General features: G+C 39.6%; 1 protein-coding gene across 1 annotated transcript in view; it reads right to left on the bottom strand.

Annotated features, from left to right (window-relative positions):
* CDK8 (cyclin-dependent kinase 8) overlaps nucleotides 1-19,723 on the bottom strand; it is a 66,237-nt gene that overhangs the window by 38,688 nt on the left and 7,826 nt on the right. Inside the window, exons 4-6 of the mRNA XM_009890636.1 lie at nucleotides 18,010-18,085; nucleotides 7,876-7,986; nucleotides 4,609-4,749 (exon numbers count right to left, since the gene is read on the bottom strand). Of these exons, the coding sequence (XP_009888938.1) occupies nucleotides 4,609-4,749; nucleotides 7,876-7,986; nucleotides 18,010-18,085 (328 nt within the window). The remainder of the gene's footprint in view (nucleotides 1-4,608; nucleotides 4,750-7,875; nucleotides 7,987-18,009; nucleotides 18,086-19,723) is intronic.

Genomic DNA, 19,723 nt, shown 5'->3' on the forward strand with positions numbered 1-19,723 from the left:
GGGCAGTCCTGTATTTCTGGGGTAATTCTTGAAAATTGATGAGGGAGACATCCTTGGATTCAAGAGCTCTAATATGGAAAATGGTAAATTGGCAGGGTAAAAGTTCCATATATTTAACTTAGCCTAAAGCACATACTTCAGTGATTCACAGCCAGAGCCTGGGAAGTGACTAAGATGACGTCTACAAAACCCCACCCTGGCAGTAGCTTCTCCTCATTTATTATCAAAAGAACATCTTTAATGTTCCCACTATTCCCAAACCTGGCAGCAGGTATCCTTGGGAAGAGTCCAGGTCCTGGGAAGCTACATTCCAACTGTTTTAAAGCTTGTCTGCGCGAAAGCTTATTAAAAACAGCGCTCATCCCAGAGCAGCAGTTTAGCTGAGCTGCACGCTAGGAACGCATTAAATAGGCTGCAGTATCCTGTGCTAGCGCTAGTTTGCAAATGGTCACATCCACAGCGACACAATCCCAGACTAACTAGGACATGGAGGTTATTGACAAAGGCTGAGATTGTCATTCCTCTGGCAAGAGATACAAGGAGGGGAATGGGGAGCAGGAGCCCAGCGTTGTGTTAACCACTTCCATACCTGTCCTGCCAAGGGACAATTCAGCTGCTCAGCACCTACTTACACCATGCACAAAGAAATATGCCAGGGAACTTAGTCTGAAAATTTGGGAACAAAAAAATGTTTCATCATAGTGTCTCAGCTGCAGTAGTACAAGTAAGAGGTGTGAGATTTCCTCTTTTTTTTTTTGTTTGGGGGTAGGTTTGGGTTGGGATTTTTTGGGGGAGGGGTAAGGGGTTGGTGGTATGTTTTTGAGCTGCACGACATGAGTGCTTTAAATAGTTTTGGTGCAAAATCTATTATTAATTTCATATTTTGTTAATATGCTATTTAAATTGCAGACTAATCTTACCATCACCACACAAAACCAGTGGAGGTGTGCTCATCTCTTCACTAAGACTGGATCCTGACTGTGCAGACAGGCCTACTACACACTAATATCAAATAAAGATGCACTTTTAAATGTTAACAGGCATGGCATATAAATTGCCGTACCATGCAAAAGGACCTCTATTTTGAGGCCATTACTTGGGCTCAAAAATCTTCCAAGAATACTGCAAAGTCCATCCTCTCTTTCCTCATGCTACTGAGGAAGCAGATTGATGGAAGCAGATATACAGCCAGTCTTAAGCTTATGCTTCTTTTTAAGGTGGAATAAACACTTTGAGCACAGGAAGAAGCCCAATAGCTGGGTATCATAAAGTGGAAAAAATACTAGGAAAAGAAGTCAGCAAAATGCAGTATGTTTCAAGCACGCTTGATAACTAAATTCAAAATATTATTAAAACTATAATTGATGCACTTTGTGGTAATTACATGAAGTGTTCTTATTTCCTTCCTGCTACAGTCAGAGCATGAATAAACAATCTGCTTTCAATTGCTCTCAGTCATGAAATTAAAAAAAGCTGAAGAATATGCAAGTCAAATAGGAATTTTTTAAACGACTGACATTTATTTGTTGAAAAATTTTACTGGTATGTTTCAAAGACATGGAAAAAGCTAGCTACTCAAGTACTGCACTATTCAAAGATAAATATAATCAGCATCTCCCCTTGCTCTGATAGAAATGGTGAATTGGCTTTCATGTAACCAGTGAAAGGAAAAAAAAAACAGCGATGAGAGTTGACTATTTAAATAGTTAAGTTATTGCTAAGATTTGTATGCATTTCCTTTGTAAAAGACAAAGTAGGACTAGAAAAAAAAAACCCACAGACTATTACTGTCTTCCTACAGTTTTTACTGGTTCATACAGAATATACTCACTTTACAAATCTTACATGAATTAAGATTTCCTTGATTCCACTATGAAGAGAAATTTCAATTTAAGTTTATGTGGTTTTAATGCCATTAAGTTTTACTGCCTGGTTTGCAGATGCTAGCAAGAAAGGAGTTACTTTATGCCATTTTTTGTTTCTGATTACAAAAGTCAAGATCTCAAGAAAAACCTTCCAATACATTACCTACCTAAAAACTAATTTCATTAAGATATCTTAAAAAAAAAAAAGAAAAAACAAAACCCAGAAAATTGCACTTAGATGGAGGATAATTACTTTCCAAGTAAGGATAAGTTTTCTTATCCTTTGAAAAAAAAATCCTTATCCGATGATAGAGATGTAGCAAAGAACATTTTTTTCTGCTAAAGTACTATATTCTTTAGCTTCCTACCACCCCCACGCACCACCACTCTTATAATAGCTCGTATATGAAGTGAAAGCAAGCATGTTACTTAAGCAACTCTGTGTGTGTTATCTGTACACACCTACATAAAAAAAAAGGGAAACATGGAAAATATTCAGAAACTACAGCAACATCTATAATTTTAAAGGCATAGTAGGAGAAACATAATACATCTGTCCAGACATCCAATCAGGAGTTAAAATTGACTATTTAACATGGATATTCCTGAAGACTAATATTACAGGTACCCTGGAACAGAAACCCACATCTAAGCAGCAGCATTAACATCAGTTAATTTTGCTTTGGATCAGAATACACATGCTATTGAAGTCCCAACTCGCAAACTTAACTTTGCAACAATATGCCCCTGTCTTGTTAAGACAAAATAGTAGGCAGAATCCCTTCTTTTACTCAAGCTATTTCCAGGGACCCTCACAAAAGAAAGTATCCGACAGATACAACTCTGTCTTTTCTGCTACATGAAACACATGCCTTCTAAATTCAGCTCAAACTGAATGGTTTCAAAGCAACAAACTCAAAGGTTTCCACGAATGGGGCAGCACAGGCAGACCCTGCACAGCTTTTATGTGATTATAGGATTCTCACCGACACAGCTTGACAAGGTTCCAGTGGGAAGACCTCTCAGACTCTGCCTCAAGCTTTTGGTCTCTTCCTCAGATTATCAAAAGATAGCCAATTGTGATGGTGGTTTTTCTGCTGGAAGAAAACTTCACGCTGGACTGAGACCACCAACTCATTTCACATAGGTCAGAAAATGAGATGGTAATAGTTTTTTTTGCAGTTGCCAACTTAAACTGTATATGAACTACAGACCTAGATGTGAAAGGCTCTGTAATAAATTACCAATCTCCTGAGCCATCCAGTTAACAACATGCATGATTCTCTTTTTAAACTCAATTATGCTTAAGTTCATACATTTTCTGAAACTGTAGAAAGTAGAACGTCGAAAAAATCTAGATTCTTGACGACAGATCATTTTCTGCATACCTCTTAAAAATATACTGTAGAGTACTATTGCAGGCAGAACATTAGAGTAAGACATTACATTTTGGTTTAAATCAAGGTGTGTCTAAGTAATAACATGCACTATATATTTCTACATTATGTTTTGCTCCACTGCTTCATGAGTCATGACAAAGTCGCCACAATCTTTTTGACTTTCTCCCTCCATGCTGTGGCTTTTGTTCCATTTTGAAAACCAGGAGGAAATTTAAAAAAATATCCATACAATTATTTTAATAAAGCAAAGCTTCCTTGTATTTCAGTTTTGAAAATGTTATTTATCAAAGATAAATCTTTTCCCATCGGTTTAAACAGAGACTGGCACTCTGTAGAAGTATTTATTGGGCATGAAAACAGAAGTAAAATAACCAGTCACTGACTACATTTCCAGGAACACTTTTAAAGCTATTTCAAAAGACAATAAGTGACTCTGGAATAGTAACAAGGAAGTCAGACCAAGCATAGAATAGCACTGGTAACACTGACTCATGGGAATGAAAGGTCAAACTAATGATACTCTCATGCACTAATGAGATTTCATTCATTAGAAGCATCATATATAGATGGTATCATTTTGATAGTACTTTTTTCAATTTACTTCTAAGAATAAGAGCTACCAACAAAAGGATCAGGAAAACTACACAACTTTATGACAACAGACAGAACCAGCTGAGTCAGCTATGGGCATATTTCAAAGGCAAATATGTAAGAATTGGTAAGATTCACCAATTTAAAACACTTCATAGAATTTGCTGGTTAAAAAACATTAACTCAGGTTCAAAAATGTTTTGCTTATACTGCAGTTTGGATAAACATTAGTTTATTTGCAGAAGTCTTCAAAAGTCGGTATGGCTATATTTCTGATATATTACAAATATTAGAAGATAATGGCCTTCAAAAGTTACCTTCATAAATAAAACTGATAGTTTTAGGGAGGGTTATTTTTTTTTCAGCAGTTCTTACAGCAAATCATCCTCTCCCCCACCTACACACATGCCGTATTTAGTTATTTATCTTGCCTGCAGTGATACTACCAGAGGCATTTTCTATACCTCAGCATGCCTATTATTTAAATGAACACTTTTAAAAATAGTTTATTTAGAAAAATCAAAAAAGGAAAACAGACATCTGATATACCTTGCTGTCATAAGCATATCAGATCATAGTCAGCTTTTAAAATTCACTCTAATCAAGGCTCTCTGAATGCAGTATAAAAATATATATTTATTAGTACATGCCCTTAGCACAAAGGTTTTTGTTTCCGAGCTATTTGTATAAAAAAAACAATCCTTGCCCTCAATCATCATCCCAGTGCTAAAACCCATTGAGGATCCACTTACCAAATCCCTGTGTAACACCCAGTTAGCATGCAGGTAGTGAATACCATCTAGGATCTGATATAACAGTGACTTCACCATTCCCCGAGGTAACTGAACTGGTTTCTTGTTTGCTTTAGAAGCCCTGTGAAACTTGATTATATGCTGTAAAGGGGGAAAAAAGAAATCAAAATAAAAAAGTGTAATGTTTTGATCTACAGCATGACACAAAAAGATTGCCAGCAATCTTACAGAGACTACTTAGTTTTTTTTCAACCCACCATCACTAATTTTCAAAATTAGAAATGTTTACCTTAAGTACTAGAAAATTAATACTATATGAGGTAAAGTGATTGCTGTCCCAAGGAAATCTCTCAAAAATGAAAGCGGTTGTTGCTGTGGTTTAACTCTGGCAGGCAGCTACGCCCCACACAACTGCTCGCTTTTACTCTCCCACAGTGGGATAAGACATACAAAACCAATACATTTGTCAAACCAGATTCCCTTGCAGATCACAGATCTTTAACAGTTTGGAGATTTTGGGGGCATTTATGTTTAGGGGTTCTTCTTGTAAAGGTAAGCCGACTCCTTATATATCACAGCACAGAATTCAAAATGCATCTCCTAACTTCTATATTATTTTACTTTGAGGATTTCTCATACAGTAATAGTGACACTGTAATATTCAACACCTAACACCAGACAAATTCTTGCAAACTGTATTGGGAGTTTTAAATCTTGAAATTAGAAGCCCAGATTTTTTCCTTCTTTATTTACTACATCCTTAAAAGCACAGTACTCTCAAAACACAATCTATTGACAGAGCAAAGCTATACATTTGTCCATTTGAAAGCCAGCTACCAAGCCAGACATAGAAAAAACCTTTAACTGTATACACAGGGAATGACATCTAGCAACAATGAGGAGTCCAAAAGGATATGTTGTCTTAGCACTTGAGTGGCAGGTGCCATTAACTTCAATAGTATAAGGTGTGCCACAGTAATAGTAACCATTTCTGTGTTTGCCTCCTTTTGAGAGAGGTAATTTCTAGAACAAAGTTTTTCATGCATTCACACTTCTTTTCTATAACAACTAACACTTGTGTGATCTTGTCCATGCAAAACCTGGCACCAAACTCCTATCACATGTTCTTCCTATGTTCCTGAGCTTTCATATTCCAGGTGCCAATTAGATACCAACTACTCAAACCCCTTTGGAAAATTGCCTTTCCTCTCTTGCTGCAGCCCAGCTCCATACAGCTTCAGGATTCATGCTTCAGGCATCAAGCTTGGCTTTTTTAAGAGGAAAAGGCACATTCCCAAAGGTAAAAATGGGGCTGCACGGAGGACAAACACTGATGAAAAAGTGACAGTCCCTGCACGGTCAGCCAAGCACCATGTGCACGAGCATCCCTAAGCCTGAGCCACAAGTTTCACCTCACACTTCCACTGACTCCAAAGCAAATGTTATTTTTCATGCAGTGGCCAGAGAAAAGTGAATCTTCTGAGACAGAGAGAAAGACAGACGGCTCTCCTGGACCTTTTTGTTCCTGCTCTAATATAGTCTGTGCCCTTTTCCCAGCCTTGTTTGAGACCTGCTGCGCTATGTACGCTCAGCGCTGGAGGACTTGGTCCATAACTGGCACTCTGGGGCACAGAGCCAGCCCAGTCACTGCAACTGCAGTTAGGTTTCTTGCATCCAGATGGAGTGAACAACCAGGAGCTGGTACAGCTGGGGAGTTCTGGAGTTTATACAGGTACGTGCATGTAAACATAAAGGTCAAAATCAAGGGTCATTCCTAAGTTACTGATATTCAAACCAACATTTCATTAACAGAGGTGCTTCTGCAGTGATTCTGGTTAAGTATGAAGCAATGCAGAATAGTATTAATACAAACAAGGACAGGTCACTATTAGTCACAATCCTCCAAGCAAATACAAAGCCTCGAAGCACATTTTCAAACAAAAAAAACCCCTCACACATTCCTAAACTTCTGCAGCTTAGCATATCATAATTTCGGGAAAGCAGTGAAAAAAAGAATGTGCTTGCTTTTTCTCCAAATTAGAAAAGCTTTACTCCATTTCCTCGATATTTTTTTTGTTGTTTTGTACACCAGCATTATGAATGTCTCTATTTCAGCTCTTTGGTAATTTTTTGCCTTAATTTTATTTTGGCAATGAAATCTCAATACCAACTATTGGAACTTCCAAAACATTGAACTGGGAGAAAATATCTTTGATTCAGCTTAGCTGAAGCAAAATTGACATACTAGTTCTTAAGCAAATACTACTGAATTATTCCCAACTACAAGGAACACCATTTTCAAAAGAAATTAGTTTTAATTTGGTTTGTATATCTTAGCTGTCTAAAGTATATGCAGAGGAAAAACCAACTCATGATTCATACTACGCAAGTCTTACATGAACACATACAAAATTTCCATTGCATTCCAAGTTGCCTCTGTTGTACCTTTTGATATGAATCTTAATCTCTTTTAAGGTCAGCGTTACAATACTTGTTCCATTGACAGCAATACTCAAAATGTATGTCAGATTTAATTTGAGGCAAACACATACCTTTTTTTCAGGGAAGTTAAGGTTTCATGGGATTTTGGATTCTTTACAATGCTACTTTAATTATTATTTTTTTTAAGCATTCCAAATGGATGTTAAGGTCACAAATACTAAGTTAACAGAGGAAAAGGATATACGCATTAAAGCAAATTTACTTTGCTTTCAATGTGTTTATATTTTAAAGCTGAATCTTGTAATTAGGCATAAGCAGCCTTCCTCACAAATATATTAAATTTCACCAGATGAGTTGAGTAAAAAGCTCCTGCTACTGAAACATATGAATTAAATTTCAATTATATGCAGTGGCATTTCTTTCACTTCATGTATTCATGGATGACATGCAACATAACTAAAACTCCAAATGTCCTATTCAGCCAATAAGTTTGTCATTTTTTAAAGGGAATCCACCTGCATAATCAATTCGATTTGCCTGCACCCTACTTTAGCTGCAATGGAGGGTTATACCTGCATTTATTTAACGAGATTTGTAGTTACTGAGAGCTGAATACAGATTTTTATCTTCTTAAGGAGGTGACAGATTAACTGTGTAGCATGCTTACCCAACATTTTCCACTGCTTTTCCTTTAGTGCTGAAAATGTTTCCAATGAACACGGGGCAAAACCCTATATTGTTTTTAAACCAATGTACCTTCCCTGACCCTGTCACTTTTCTGCAACTAAAACTCTAAGCTTGGTACCTACAAGAAATTCACCTTACCCAGAGGTCATGCTCAGCGTAGTCAAAGAGAAGCCACACTTTCCTGTCAGCATGAGAAAGAAACACCTTTTGCAGAGAAATGACATTTGGATGCTTGAGCTCCCGCAGCAACTGCAAAATAAAGAAAGTCCACAACAGTTATATCCACACATTCGAAGCTGTGAAAGGGCTGGAAAGATGAATATTTTAATAGTCTTTGCGACATATTCTACAATTCAAACAAGAAAACTTGAAATCTGCAAGTCACAGAAAACAGCATATATATTTTTAATGAAAGAACCAGTCATTAGTTTGAAAACAAAGCTGAAAGCAGGTCATAACCCCCTTCGGGCATTCCCTTCCTATTTATTTCCTAAAAATTGAAGTCTATGCAATTCTCACTATTATCCAGGATCAGGAAGACTCCGCAAACAGCCAGCTGTGGCATCTGCCCTCTCCCATAGGCTGTAATCTTTGATAAAGCCATATGGGGTATTCAATTTTCTCCTGACTCCCAATTATCTGAAAACCCTGCATTTTGGTTGCAGCCATTCAGGGCTGAATGGGATGACTCATTTAGAGGCTGTCAATGCAGTCAGCTAACGAAGATGTGGTTTGTATGATGGAGTCAGCTGATCTACAAGGTCACCACCACCTACAGAAGGTGGTCCAACTCCCTCCCACAACATATTACACCAGTTGTGTCACTCACAGAAGCCATCCACAAAACAGCTCCCAGTTCAGGAGAAAACTATCCCAGACACACAAAGGCATTAATTTTCTGCTGAGTTCCTGAGCTGAAATGACTCATGGCACTAAGAGCAGACCCAGCACTAGTGAAGGGACACCGCTACAAGCAAGAACTTCTTTCAGCAGCAGTGAGCCATTAAACCAGCTCAGCTGCTTTTGAAACTATAGCTTTAACCACCACCAAAAGGAAAACATAGCACAAAAACTGAATGCAGACACCATCAGTCTATTTGAACTCCACTGGTCATGTTACAAACATACTGTACTTCCACAATTGCTAAGAAAGAAACAAAACCTTTATCTAAGCAAACTATTCTCAGGCATGGCTACCCAAGACTAGACAAACTCTTGCCAGCTCAGTCTGCCAGAAATGATGACATTTCTAATAAAAGAAATGGCTAGAGTGTGGGTTTTTTTTAAAGCCAAGAACAATTAGAACTACTATTTGAATATAGAGTAGAAAATTAACAGTTTATTTCTAAGGTTGAATCTATTTTATTGAAAATAGAATTTTCCTGCTACGTAATAGAAGAAACAAGAAAATTCATTCCTTTCTACTCATACGTTGGTACATGTGGTTACATTTTAGCTGCTACTGAGAGAGTAAAATAGGAGTGGATATCTGCATATGTTTGTTTCCTCCTTTTCTATTTCATTTGAGACAGGCCCCAATGCCCATTCATGGCCAGAGTCTTCAGTGTGGCATTTCTTGAGCAAGAGAGCCGATAGGCCACAGAGCTTTTATCTCAAGTATGAGACCAAACAGGGAGACAGAGAGTTGAGGAGACAATGCAACTTTACAAATCAATGCAGAAGGTAGTAGTTTCAGCATGTTAAACTTCTTAAGATCTGTAAAAGTATTACATAGAGGAATTTTAAGGCAGGATATGCAAGAAGTGTGGAATTCTGCAAATGCCTGTAATTCCTACAAAACATAAGATCGGGATGGGGAAAACCAAGAAATGCTTATTTGCAATTTTTAATCAATTACAGGTGGGGACCATCTGTGGTAGGTGGACCCCAGCCAGCAGCTAAGCCCCACACAGCCACTTGCTCGCCCCACTCAGTCAGATGGGAGAGAAATAGGAAAAAAAAGCAAGAATATTTGTGGGTGAGGATAAAACTCTAATAAGTGAGGGAAGGAGGAATTAAAATGGAAAAAAAAAAACAGCAAAAAAACCCACCACAAGTGACGCAAAGGCAATCACCACTTCCCACAAGTAGACCGATGCCCAGGCCGTCTCCAAGCAAAGCCTACCTCCCCAGAGGGAGGAAAGGCAGAGTGGGACCTTGTGCCAGTCCTTATAGTGAAGGATTTTTTGTTGAATCAGTATAAACTCACAGCTTAAATTTATGCTAATCATTTCGATGAATTAAGTATACCCAGGAGATCGCATGACAGTTCAGCAACTATGCCTCCATATCAAAATTTCATCAGATTTCCTGTGGCCTGATGACACACCTGTACCAGACACAACGGACTACTCCTCAGAAGCAAACACTAGTCAGAGCTCTAGAAAACAATATAGTTTTCCCCTTCAGGTCTTCCTGTCCCATTTTAAGTCCTTCCTACTCCTTATTCCCTGGGTAGCAGCAATCACCCATTTTAAAAACCCAACCTCTTCACATCGAATGTGATTCACCTTGCAGTACACAGAGAACCCATCACCAAAGCTGGTCCAGAACATGACACAAAGATGAGAAACTGAGTAACACAGCAAAAAGGTTTCCTGTCTGTAGAGCGAGGTAACATAGACATAGTTCTCCTGCGTTTGTGCTAGGGGTAGTCAATCCTGCGAACCTTGAGATTCACAGCATTCCTCTTGTCTGCTAGACAACAGGCTGCTGCTCCTCCCCATTTCCAAATCCTGCCAAGGTACAAGTAACTGAGTGTGCGTTTCCCACAGGCACACACACACAGAGTACAGACACAACCAGCCACACAGGTATCAACACAGGCAGGAGAACAGCATCCTCTTTGCAGGTACCCACAGTATCTGCGTAAAACTTGAACAACACAACTGGCCTGGATCCCTTTTCTCCACTCCAGCTAATCAGGCTTAAAGTTCACATACATGGACACGCATTCACTGCTCTCTCAGACTCCAGTGCAGACCTTACATCTGTTCAGAGTCCAAGCCCTGATGCCGTCATGCCCTTTCATCCAAGTTCGAGCTCTGACATCGTGTGTCTCCAGATTTTGGTCCCCTTCTGCTTGCTGGTTCTGCACACTTGAAGTTCACTGGCAGGTCACACACACGAGCTACCAGAGAGAGCTGTGTGAGTGTTCATCACCTGACCTACGTCTCTCCTGTATCGAGCTTCTGCAGACCTGTGGTATTCCCAGCACCTGGCTTGCCGCTGTAGACCTCATCCTGTTCTCACCACCTAGCCCAGCTTGAAGTTTGCTAGCAGGTCACAGATGCACACACAGAGAACAGACAGGAACAGACACAGGACAGACTGCGGTGACAAGGCTTGGCCAGACAAGCACGCTGCCAAGTACACTGCTTACATGGAACCCGCCCCTTATTCTCTCTCCATTTTCCCATGCTTTTTCCTCCCCATTCCACCTTGACCACCCCCTTTCCTGCCTTTTATCCTACCTCTAAACCTCCCACAGAAGTTTTACAGAGTCCCAGCAGCCCTCTCAAATATCCAGTAAAACCTCTACTCTCCTGTAAGATCCATAGCAATCTGCTTTCCTTCTCATCCGTTACAAAGCCCTCATCGCCTCTCTTCAAGGACACACCTGAGAGTCTCATTTTGTCACCCATCACCAATTTTTTAAGAGTTCTAGCCTTTGTTACTGTCCCTGCGAGCAGCTGTTATGGTTTATGTATCTGTGCACTCAGTTTATCATTCTTGCTGGTTTTTGCCTTTTATGCTGAACAGCTATTAACTACATATTCTTTCAGTCCGCCTAAAAAAGCTGATGGGTTTGGTTAAAGCTAGACAGCCACAAGGAGCCCAGTGAACAGGATGGCTAATATACATCAGCAAAACCATCAGAATAGGGATATTATTGCTGCAGTGGTGACAGATGATCCCTGAATCACTGTCTTGGAAAGGCTGAAATGCTCCAGGACAGTGATAACACAGAGTAACAAACGCAAATGCTGTCTGAAGGACAGAAGACTCATGCAGATGACATGTCACATGGGCCGTAAACAGCATTTCCAGCAACCTCGCTCTCCATGAACCAGGCCTCTGTAGCCCATATGCCACATGCCTTTCCTACCAGATGACTTGCCTCGTGTCCAGCAGCTGACAGTTGACCGGAGACAAAGCGCACTCCAAGAAACACAGTATGACCGTTAGTACGATGCCCACTAATGATAAAGACTACTTTTTGGCTTGGTGACTCCGGTATCTAATTGCTTCTTTCCACCCTAGTTCAGTTCCACAGAACACAAAGAGAAAGTAGACAAGAACTATGCATTTGGCTCTCACTAAGTCACTGTCCTTTTCATTTGCGTATCACACAATAATTCAAGAGCATTTCCACAGCCAGAAAAGTTTCCCTTAAACTATTTGGCCTGGGTGCCCTTTATAAGTAAGGGAGACCCAATGCACCTTCAAAGAAATACAAATCAGCAACTGATAAAGATGCTGACACATCTAGTTTGACTTGAGTGTTATAACCCCATGTTGCTCCAGTCTGGTCTTGCCCTTGCTTTCATAAATATTGTTCAAGACACAGCAAGAGAAACAGCATCCCTACTTGCGAGTCCTGGGCTCACTCTCAGGTTCCTCCATCTCCCTCTTCAAATGCAGACATACTCATTCCTCAGCCATGGGGCAGCTGGGGAAAGTAAATGACAGTGTCCTAACAATGCACAAGATTGTTAAATTGCTTCACAAACAAGGACAAAATGAGGTAAGACAGGACATTATTAAATAATCACCGGCAGCATTAAGGCAGCCTGGAAAACTGCCACATGACTAAGGCAAATCTTTTCTTGCACAGGGACACTAACAATAATTACCTTTCACATCAAATATGAGCTGAACTCAGCACAAATCTCAATGAACACGATCTCCTTCCCCCAGTGATGTTCCCACATTTCCCGTACAACTCCCCACCGCTACAGACGCTTCTGACAAGCCAAAACACTGTACTGAACAAGTGCATTCCATATACTGCACTCTTCGCTTAAGTGAGGGTTTCTAGCTTTACCGCAAATGTCATTCCACCCCCACTCTTGATGCTTGCTACTACACGTGGTCCGCAGAGAATGTTACCTGCCTAATGTTGCATTACTGCCACGCTTACTTCTACAGTCCAGCACAGACTCATTTGCTGGAGCAACTGGCCAGGTGACCTGGCCCAGAAGGAGTTTCTCTGATGTCCTGTCTCAGGTCATTAGCTATTTCAGAAAAGGCAACTCCTTGCTTTCACTGCCTTCCTATGAGTGCTACGCAACATGTTTCTCTCAAAGCTTAGGACAGTCAGAAAGCTGGTGAGACACAAAGCCATCGGCAATATCAAGCAAAACATTCACTTAAGCAAAAATCACTATTGTGTCATCTTGCTAGTTTGATGGCGTAAATTCAAAATCTAATCTTCATCTCATGCTTCAAAAAGGGTCACATCAGTTCCACCAGCAACAAACAAATCATTAATAGTCACGCCATGGCCCTCAGATGGAAAATGGGCAAACAGGGACTTGGAACAGAAAGCAGATTGCAGCTGACGGAGAAAAAGGTGATTGTCAGATCAGAAGATGACCGACAAAGATTTAGTCATCCTGTAACAGAGAAGATACCAGTGGAACTACTGCTACAGTAGATGAGTATCGGCAGCAGCGAGACATTACCTGAAATGCTATGCACAATTCTCGCCAATTCAGGGAAGATAATTCCAGCTGCAACAGGGCAAAGAAAGCCCAAGCCTACACCCAGGGGAAGGGAGAGCCTACTGCACAACGGGAAACCACCAAGCCAAGCCAAAATCCTTATAACCTGCCAAATCAAAGCCAGAGAAAGAAACAGTCTCTCTCTTTAAAATGAAAGCAGGAGAGAACTATTCTAACTAACTGACAACATTATCGTAAGTACAAATAGGTATGAAATAGTCATGATTAATTTTGGCTTAAAGGCTGAATAATTAGAATGAGACTCAGGAACTGCCTTCAGAGATTTTTTTTTTTTTTCCTTACAAGTTTAACTTATAGCTTGCTAAATTTTTGAAGGTGCACTTTGCTTGTCTGCAAGAGCAGTAGCAAAATATGACAATTCTAGAGGGGTCACCCAATTCTGTATTCATAAAAATCAATTTCTTAAAAAAAATTCAAATCACTACTCTTAGTTTCCTATCAAAAACTGGAGCTCCAAAGTACTTTAAACTTGTCATTTAAACCAAACACCACATGTTATTACACAAGTTCCTAAATCCCAAGTTGGCTTAGCTGCTATCCAGTTGAATCAAACAGATCTTGAATCTATGTAAATACAATTTTGCAGTTTTATATTCTCATGAGTCAGATATTCCACAGTACTAAAAAAGAACAAAATACCTGCTAAAAGTACATGCTGTTTTCCTTTCAAAGTGTTCAAATGAAAGCTTACAAAGGCAATGTAACAGGTAAAGTTACAATACTGCTCACTCTATGAATTTATTATGAAGCTGACAATACATTTTTGAAGCTCCAGTTCTTCAGACATACAACCGTGTGAAATTGTTGGGTTTTGTTCTTTTAAAATTATTTTTCAAGTCCTAAATGTTGCAAATAAGTCTGACAACACAAAACATCAAAAGAAAAAAAAATGCACATTTCTGGTTTTGATTTCCGTAGTTTCCAAAACAAATGAGTCTTACATGATCACACATGCAAGCCGGTATTTATTAGCGCCTCTTATGTCCAAACAAAGTATTATAAGAGGTGTTATTAAACATTCTCTGAAAGTAAGGAGGTGGATGAAGAATCCAGATGAGACAGACACTGGATGTCAAGCTTGGTCAAATTCTGCTGTTCAGAAAAAATGTGATGATTCCTAAGGATTCCTATTTCTAACATTTAATCAGTATCTTTGTCCCACTTTCACAGAACTTAAAATAATACTACCCTCCCTTTATACAAAATCTCTCAAGAATACTGTTTTTAGCTGTGTAATGTAGCTTGATAAAGTACTCGGTCACTACTTACATTTTACATACCATACTACTATTAAGTTAAAGCTTTTGAAAGTCATTAGACTTGCCAAAGAGGGTGAAATCAAACATTTGTCCTCCTCAGTACCTTGCTGCCTTTCACCACATGGAAAGACCATTAGGAAACCCTTACTTGTCTTCCGACATGAGGACTGTACTCACCTAAATGATTTCTGTGTTTGGTCATGTGGGAAACTGCTTTCACTGTTAGTGTCAAAGGGTCATGACAGCCCCCATAACCTGAGGAACCTACACCCAAATATTATTTTGTCAACCAGGGGACTGAAGCCCCAGTGTGCGAGGAGGACCAATTCACCTCTACAGCAGCCTCCTCCACCAAGGTCAACCTGGCCAAGACCACTAGTCAACTGCAGCTCCCTTCTCACCTGCCCAGGGACACAGAACTGTTGCTCCAGCTCTGCCTCCACCTCTCTGCCACCTTCCAGCCCAGAAGCTGAAAGCCAGAGTGGTAGAGCAGGACTGCTGCAGACACTTTCCCTTTCAGCTAAGAGCAGCATTCACAACCAGCTATCTCTGCTTATTCTCACACCGCCTCAGCACCGTGTGCCTGCTCCCTGCAAATCCAGCCAAGCTCCTGACGGAAGGAGAGCTGTGCTGGGGCTCTGAGCCTCCCGTCTGGGAGATAAAAATCAGTACTCCCCCTTCTTTTGTTAATGCTCAGACATGTGGATATTCGGGTACAAGTCATACCCAAACCACGCCTGCAGGTTCCCACCACTTACCGTGAGCTGCTTTAAGACACCGTGCGACCAAAGGATGGTTCAACTCAGTTTGCTCACACAACAGAAAACTCCAAACTGTTTGTTTTCCCCTTTGGTGAAGATCAACTTCCTCATCCTACAGCCACACTATCACTAGATCCAATGCAGAGGACATCACCTTTTGTGATGACAGCCTGCATTTGTTATAATAGGAAGCCACAAAATCCTAAGAATGCCCAAATACCTCCAAAGCAGACCTAAAGAGTGGAAATGATCACAGAAGCAAGCCAGCTGCTTATTGTTCTGGATTTTTCTGTCCCAGCCTTGGCAGACTCAAGGCTATTGTAACTTGTACAAGCTGGCTGTGGTGCTTGAAGGACACCACACAGACAGGAGAAAGCCAGAGTAAAGCATCATCCATCCCAGCTCTGCTTTGTCCCATTCAGCATTTCCATCACTGAGAGCATCTCCACCATATCTAGCACTTTCTCTTCAGAGCCAAGTCAAAAAATTAATGGTAGCATGTAAGAATACTATGTGGTGTTTTTACACACAAACAAGCTTTTCGGGGATATTTTTGTTAGCCAAACCAGGCACCAAAAAACCAAAGCTACATGGAAGTCCTGCAAAAAGTAAAAAACAACAAAACCAAACAACCCAAGCAACTTCTCAGTAACCAAAGGACACATAGGCAAGTGAAGTACTTGCAAACCTGCTAAAACTGAATGAAAAATGCTAATCAACATGAAAAATGTCAGAAGGTCACTTGATTTATTTTAAAACCTAAGACTCCTTTATAGGGAAAAAAAAATGCTATTTAGCAGAATTAAAACGAGCAACACATCTTGGGGAAAAAATTCTCCTGTTAACTCCAAACAGCAACACCAAAAGAACAGTAAAGACATTCAAACCCCAGAAGTCCACGGTGAATTATTAATTCAACTACAGGAAAAGTCAGCCACAGTATCAGCAGTTGCAAGCCTGGAAGTCTAACCAGAAGCAAAGTCAACAACAGCTCAAGAAATACTGCTTCAAGTTATTCTTTGCATCCCTACGCCTGCTTTTGGGCTTGGCTCACCTCTTTGCTCTCGATACCTGCTTTCTTGGCCTCTTCGGTGTCTTCAGTACATTCCCCTCCTTCCCCCACTAACTTCTCTTCAAACAGCACATGCTGCAGCAGCTCAGAGCAAGGAGAAAGCCTCCCTGCTTCTTGCTTCTCTTCCATCGCTACCAGGGACCCTGCTGCCCAAGAGGAATGACCACACAACACTCCCCAAGCCATGCAATGAGGCCAAATCCTTCCCGACTAGCAGCCAAGTTAGTGATTCTCTTAATAGATAGAAATTGAGTTAGGGTCATATCCAGAGTAAAGACACTTCCCTAATACCAGCCAAGCTTCTCCTGCCAAATTCAAGCAGAACAAACGAACTCTTCAAAACTCTTTAGGAAAATCACGGCAAAAAGATGAACAAAAAATTTTCAAAAATCCCTCTGAAATTGTAGCTGACACTTCCCAAAAGTATTCAGTCAAAGCATTTAGAAAATTTCTGCCACAAAATGGCTGACATAAGCAAAATTTAAGGCCCCATTTTCCTTTAGTTCAGGTGAATGCCTACAATGGCAGGGAGGCCCAGTCTTCATCAATGGGCAGGAAGAGCTTCTCCTGCAGAATACTCTTTGCACTTCATTTTTTTCACCTCACTCAGTTCAAGGACTAACATGTTTGAGATCACAAAGCCAACTGGAAGTTTACAAAGTAGGAACGCCTGGTACTCACTTTAACCCGTAAAAATGAACTTAGGGTAGGTATAGTTTTACACTCTGGAGGAATATGGACTGAAAATAAACTATCTGCTTCCCCCCAACACACACACACACGTTACATGCATTTCCTTTTAGTAAGCAATTTCAGTTGAAACATTTCAAGAAAAATAAACCCAAGAGCACACAACAGTTAAACTTCAGAATACCAGTTCTACCAGTATTTCTTTGGAAGCTTGTCACAAACCGTAACTAGACCACATTATTCACCAATTCCTAACAACACAGAATATACAAATAAAAACCTGAATAGCCTAAGAAAACGTTTGATTAATATTCATGGGTGTATTACAGCCTCCAAGGCAACAACAATGCCAGATTAGTTTGAAGTCTTCGCTTAAATAAAAGCTAACATATTAATCATTATGAACCAATAAGAACTAATCTCTTTAGGAAAATAGCTGAAGTACTAATGCAAAAGTCAGATCAAATACATAATTGAAGCCACTGACTCTAATTATGTTTTTAAACTGCTACATTTGAAGTTAATCTGCCCCAAGGCAGGCACTAAATTCTAACTTAAAAACACTGTCATTTTTAGACAACAAACATAACAGGTATGCAAAACCTTCTATGACATTTGTACTATTCCATACATCCATGATAAAAATATAGCACCCATAGTAGAACATGATTCAGCAAATAAAAACCAATAATAAAAACTTTTAATAAGTCTGTTTGCTAGTAGAAAGAACTAATGTTACTTACTGCTATTTCTCTGCATGCAGACATAGAAATTCCAGTACCTTCTATTTGCTTTAAAGCATAATCTTTATCATCTTTCCTGTGAAAGAAGAAAAGAAGTTTTTTTAAAAAATTGCACCATGAATTCAAAGTGAGCTCTTCATCACTGTTCATAGGACACACTCTAATTAATACAAATTCTGCATCTTATTTTCTCTTAATTCTTTACTAGTTTAATGTCTGGATACCCAGCCAAACACCAAACCACGAGCTAACCACACTATCTTGATAAAGCTCAAGTATAAATTTGCTCTCACTACACAAATAGGGATTTAAAAAAAATAATTTTATTTTAAATTCAATTTCTTCCATTCCTTCTTTCTCTTATTAAGGAGAAAACAAAGCAAACATTTAGAGTACATACTAGAAATAAGTCTAGCTAGGGGTACATCTTCCATAAATGTATTACTCTGGGACACAACAAGTCTTCCCCATATTTTAATGAATTCTTGAGTAGCCCAGAAACACCACCACAGTCACATCTTATCTTTTCTTTCCTCCAAACTAATAAAACTACAAAGATGAATAATAAAAAGAAAAAACACACAAGGTATCTGTGCAATCTGAAGAATCCAGAGAAATGTTTCTTCAACTTCAAACGCGTATAACACTTAAAAACACCACCACCGCCGCCCTGTACTCTAACTAGTTATGCACCTTACAGTCATTTATTTAAAATGCAAGTCTATTAGTAACTCCAGCTACCAAAAGCAAAATGAAGAAGAGATACACTGCAGCAAAAGAAGATATTGAACTCTTGCCCATCTTAGCCTCAAAGAGCTCGAGTTTTTTTAAGAGATGGAGTGCTTCTCTTTCCCACTTGTGGGCTGGCATCCACAGCACTCCGGGGGGACATGGCACTTAACAGCACTATTTCCATCAGTATTTGGAGCGCTTGTATAGCCCCAAATGTCTGGGTTACATAAGAATCCTTATTACTTTTTAATGAATCCAGTTTTCACAGCTGTGAAGAATCGCCCTGAAAAAATGCAACTCAAAAATCCTAAAGTCAAATAAAACAAAACTGTAGTTAGGCATTTAAAACTTAGAAACTTGTTTCTTCAAGCTTGCACTAAATATTTGCAAGGCTTTGAATTGCTGTATTCCTACCTAAAACACACACTTTCCCCTATTCATCACTACCTTTTTAATCACTCAAATTATCAGGTCCTGTCCAAGAGATTTCTCATGGGGTTCAAAGACAACCCACTGTCAACAATAACCTTTCAAAACAGAGAAGAGAGAAAAAGTGAGAGATTAATGGTCAAAATCTGAACACAGTTAACGAGGAGGAAAAATGAAACAGCGAGTGGGCGAGAGCAGATTTCAGTAAGAGGGCAATTACATATTTTCAGCAAGATAAAAGAGGGGAAAAGATACAGGATCTGACACAAACAGGGAAAAAAAAAAAAAAGAGTAGGGAGGACAACGACAGAAGGTATTAAAAAGGTTCCATATAATAAAAACCTACAACTTCCTTGTCTGGAAAAGAAAGAGCCAGTGCTGAGCACAACTTCATACATGGCCAAAACAAGGTGGGAATGGGGAACAACAACCCCTTATTTCTCACCTTAGAGGACAACAAGTTGCACAAAGCCCAAAACCAAGAAACCCTCATGGTACTAAGCGCATAATTAAACTGCACAACTCACGGTGACAGGATATTATGGGGATCAAA

The sequence above is a fragment of the Charadrius vociferus genome, unplaced genomic scaffold (genome assembly GCF_000708025.1).
Source record: "Charadrius vociferus isolate BGI_N301 unplaced genomic scaffold, ASM70802v2 scaffold278, whole genome shotgun sequence".
NCBI classification, from domain to species: Eukaryota; Metazoa; Chordata; class Aves; order Charadriiformes; family Charadriidae; genus Charadrius; species Charadrius vociferus.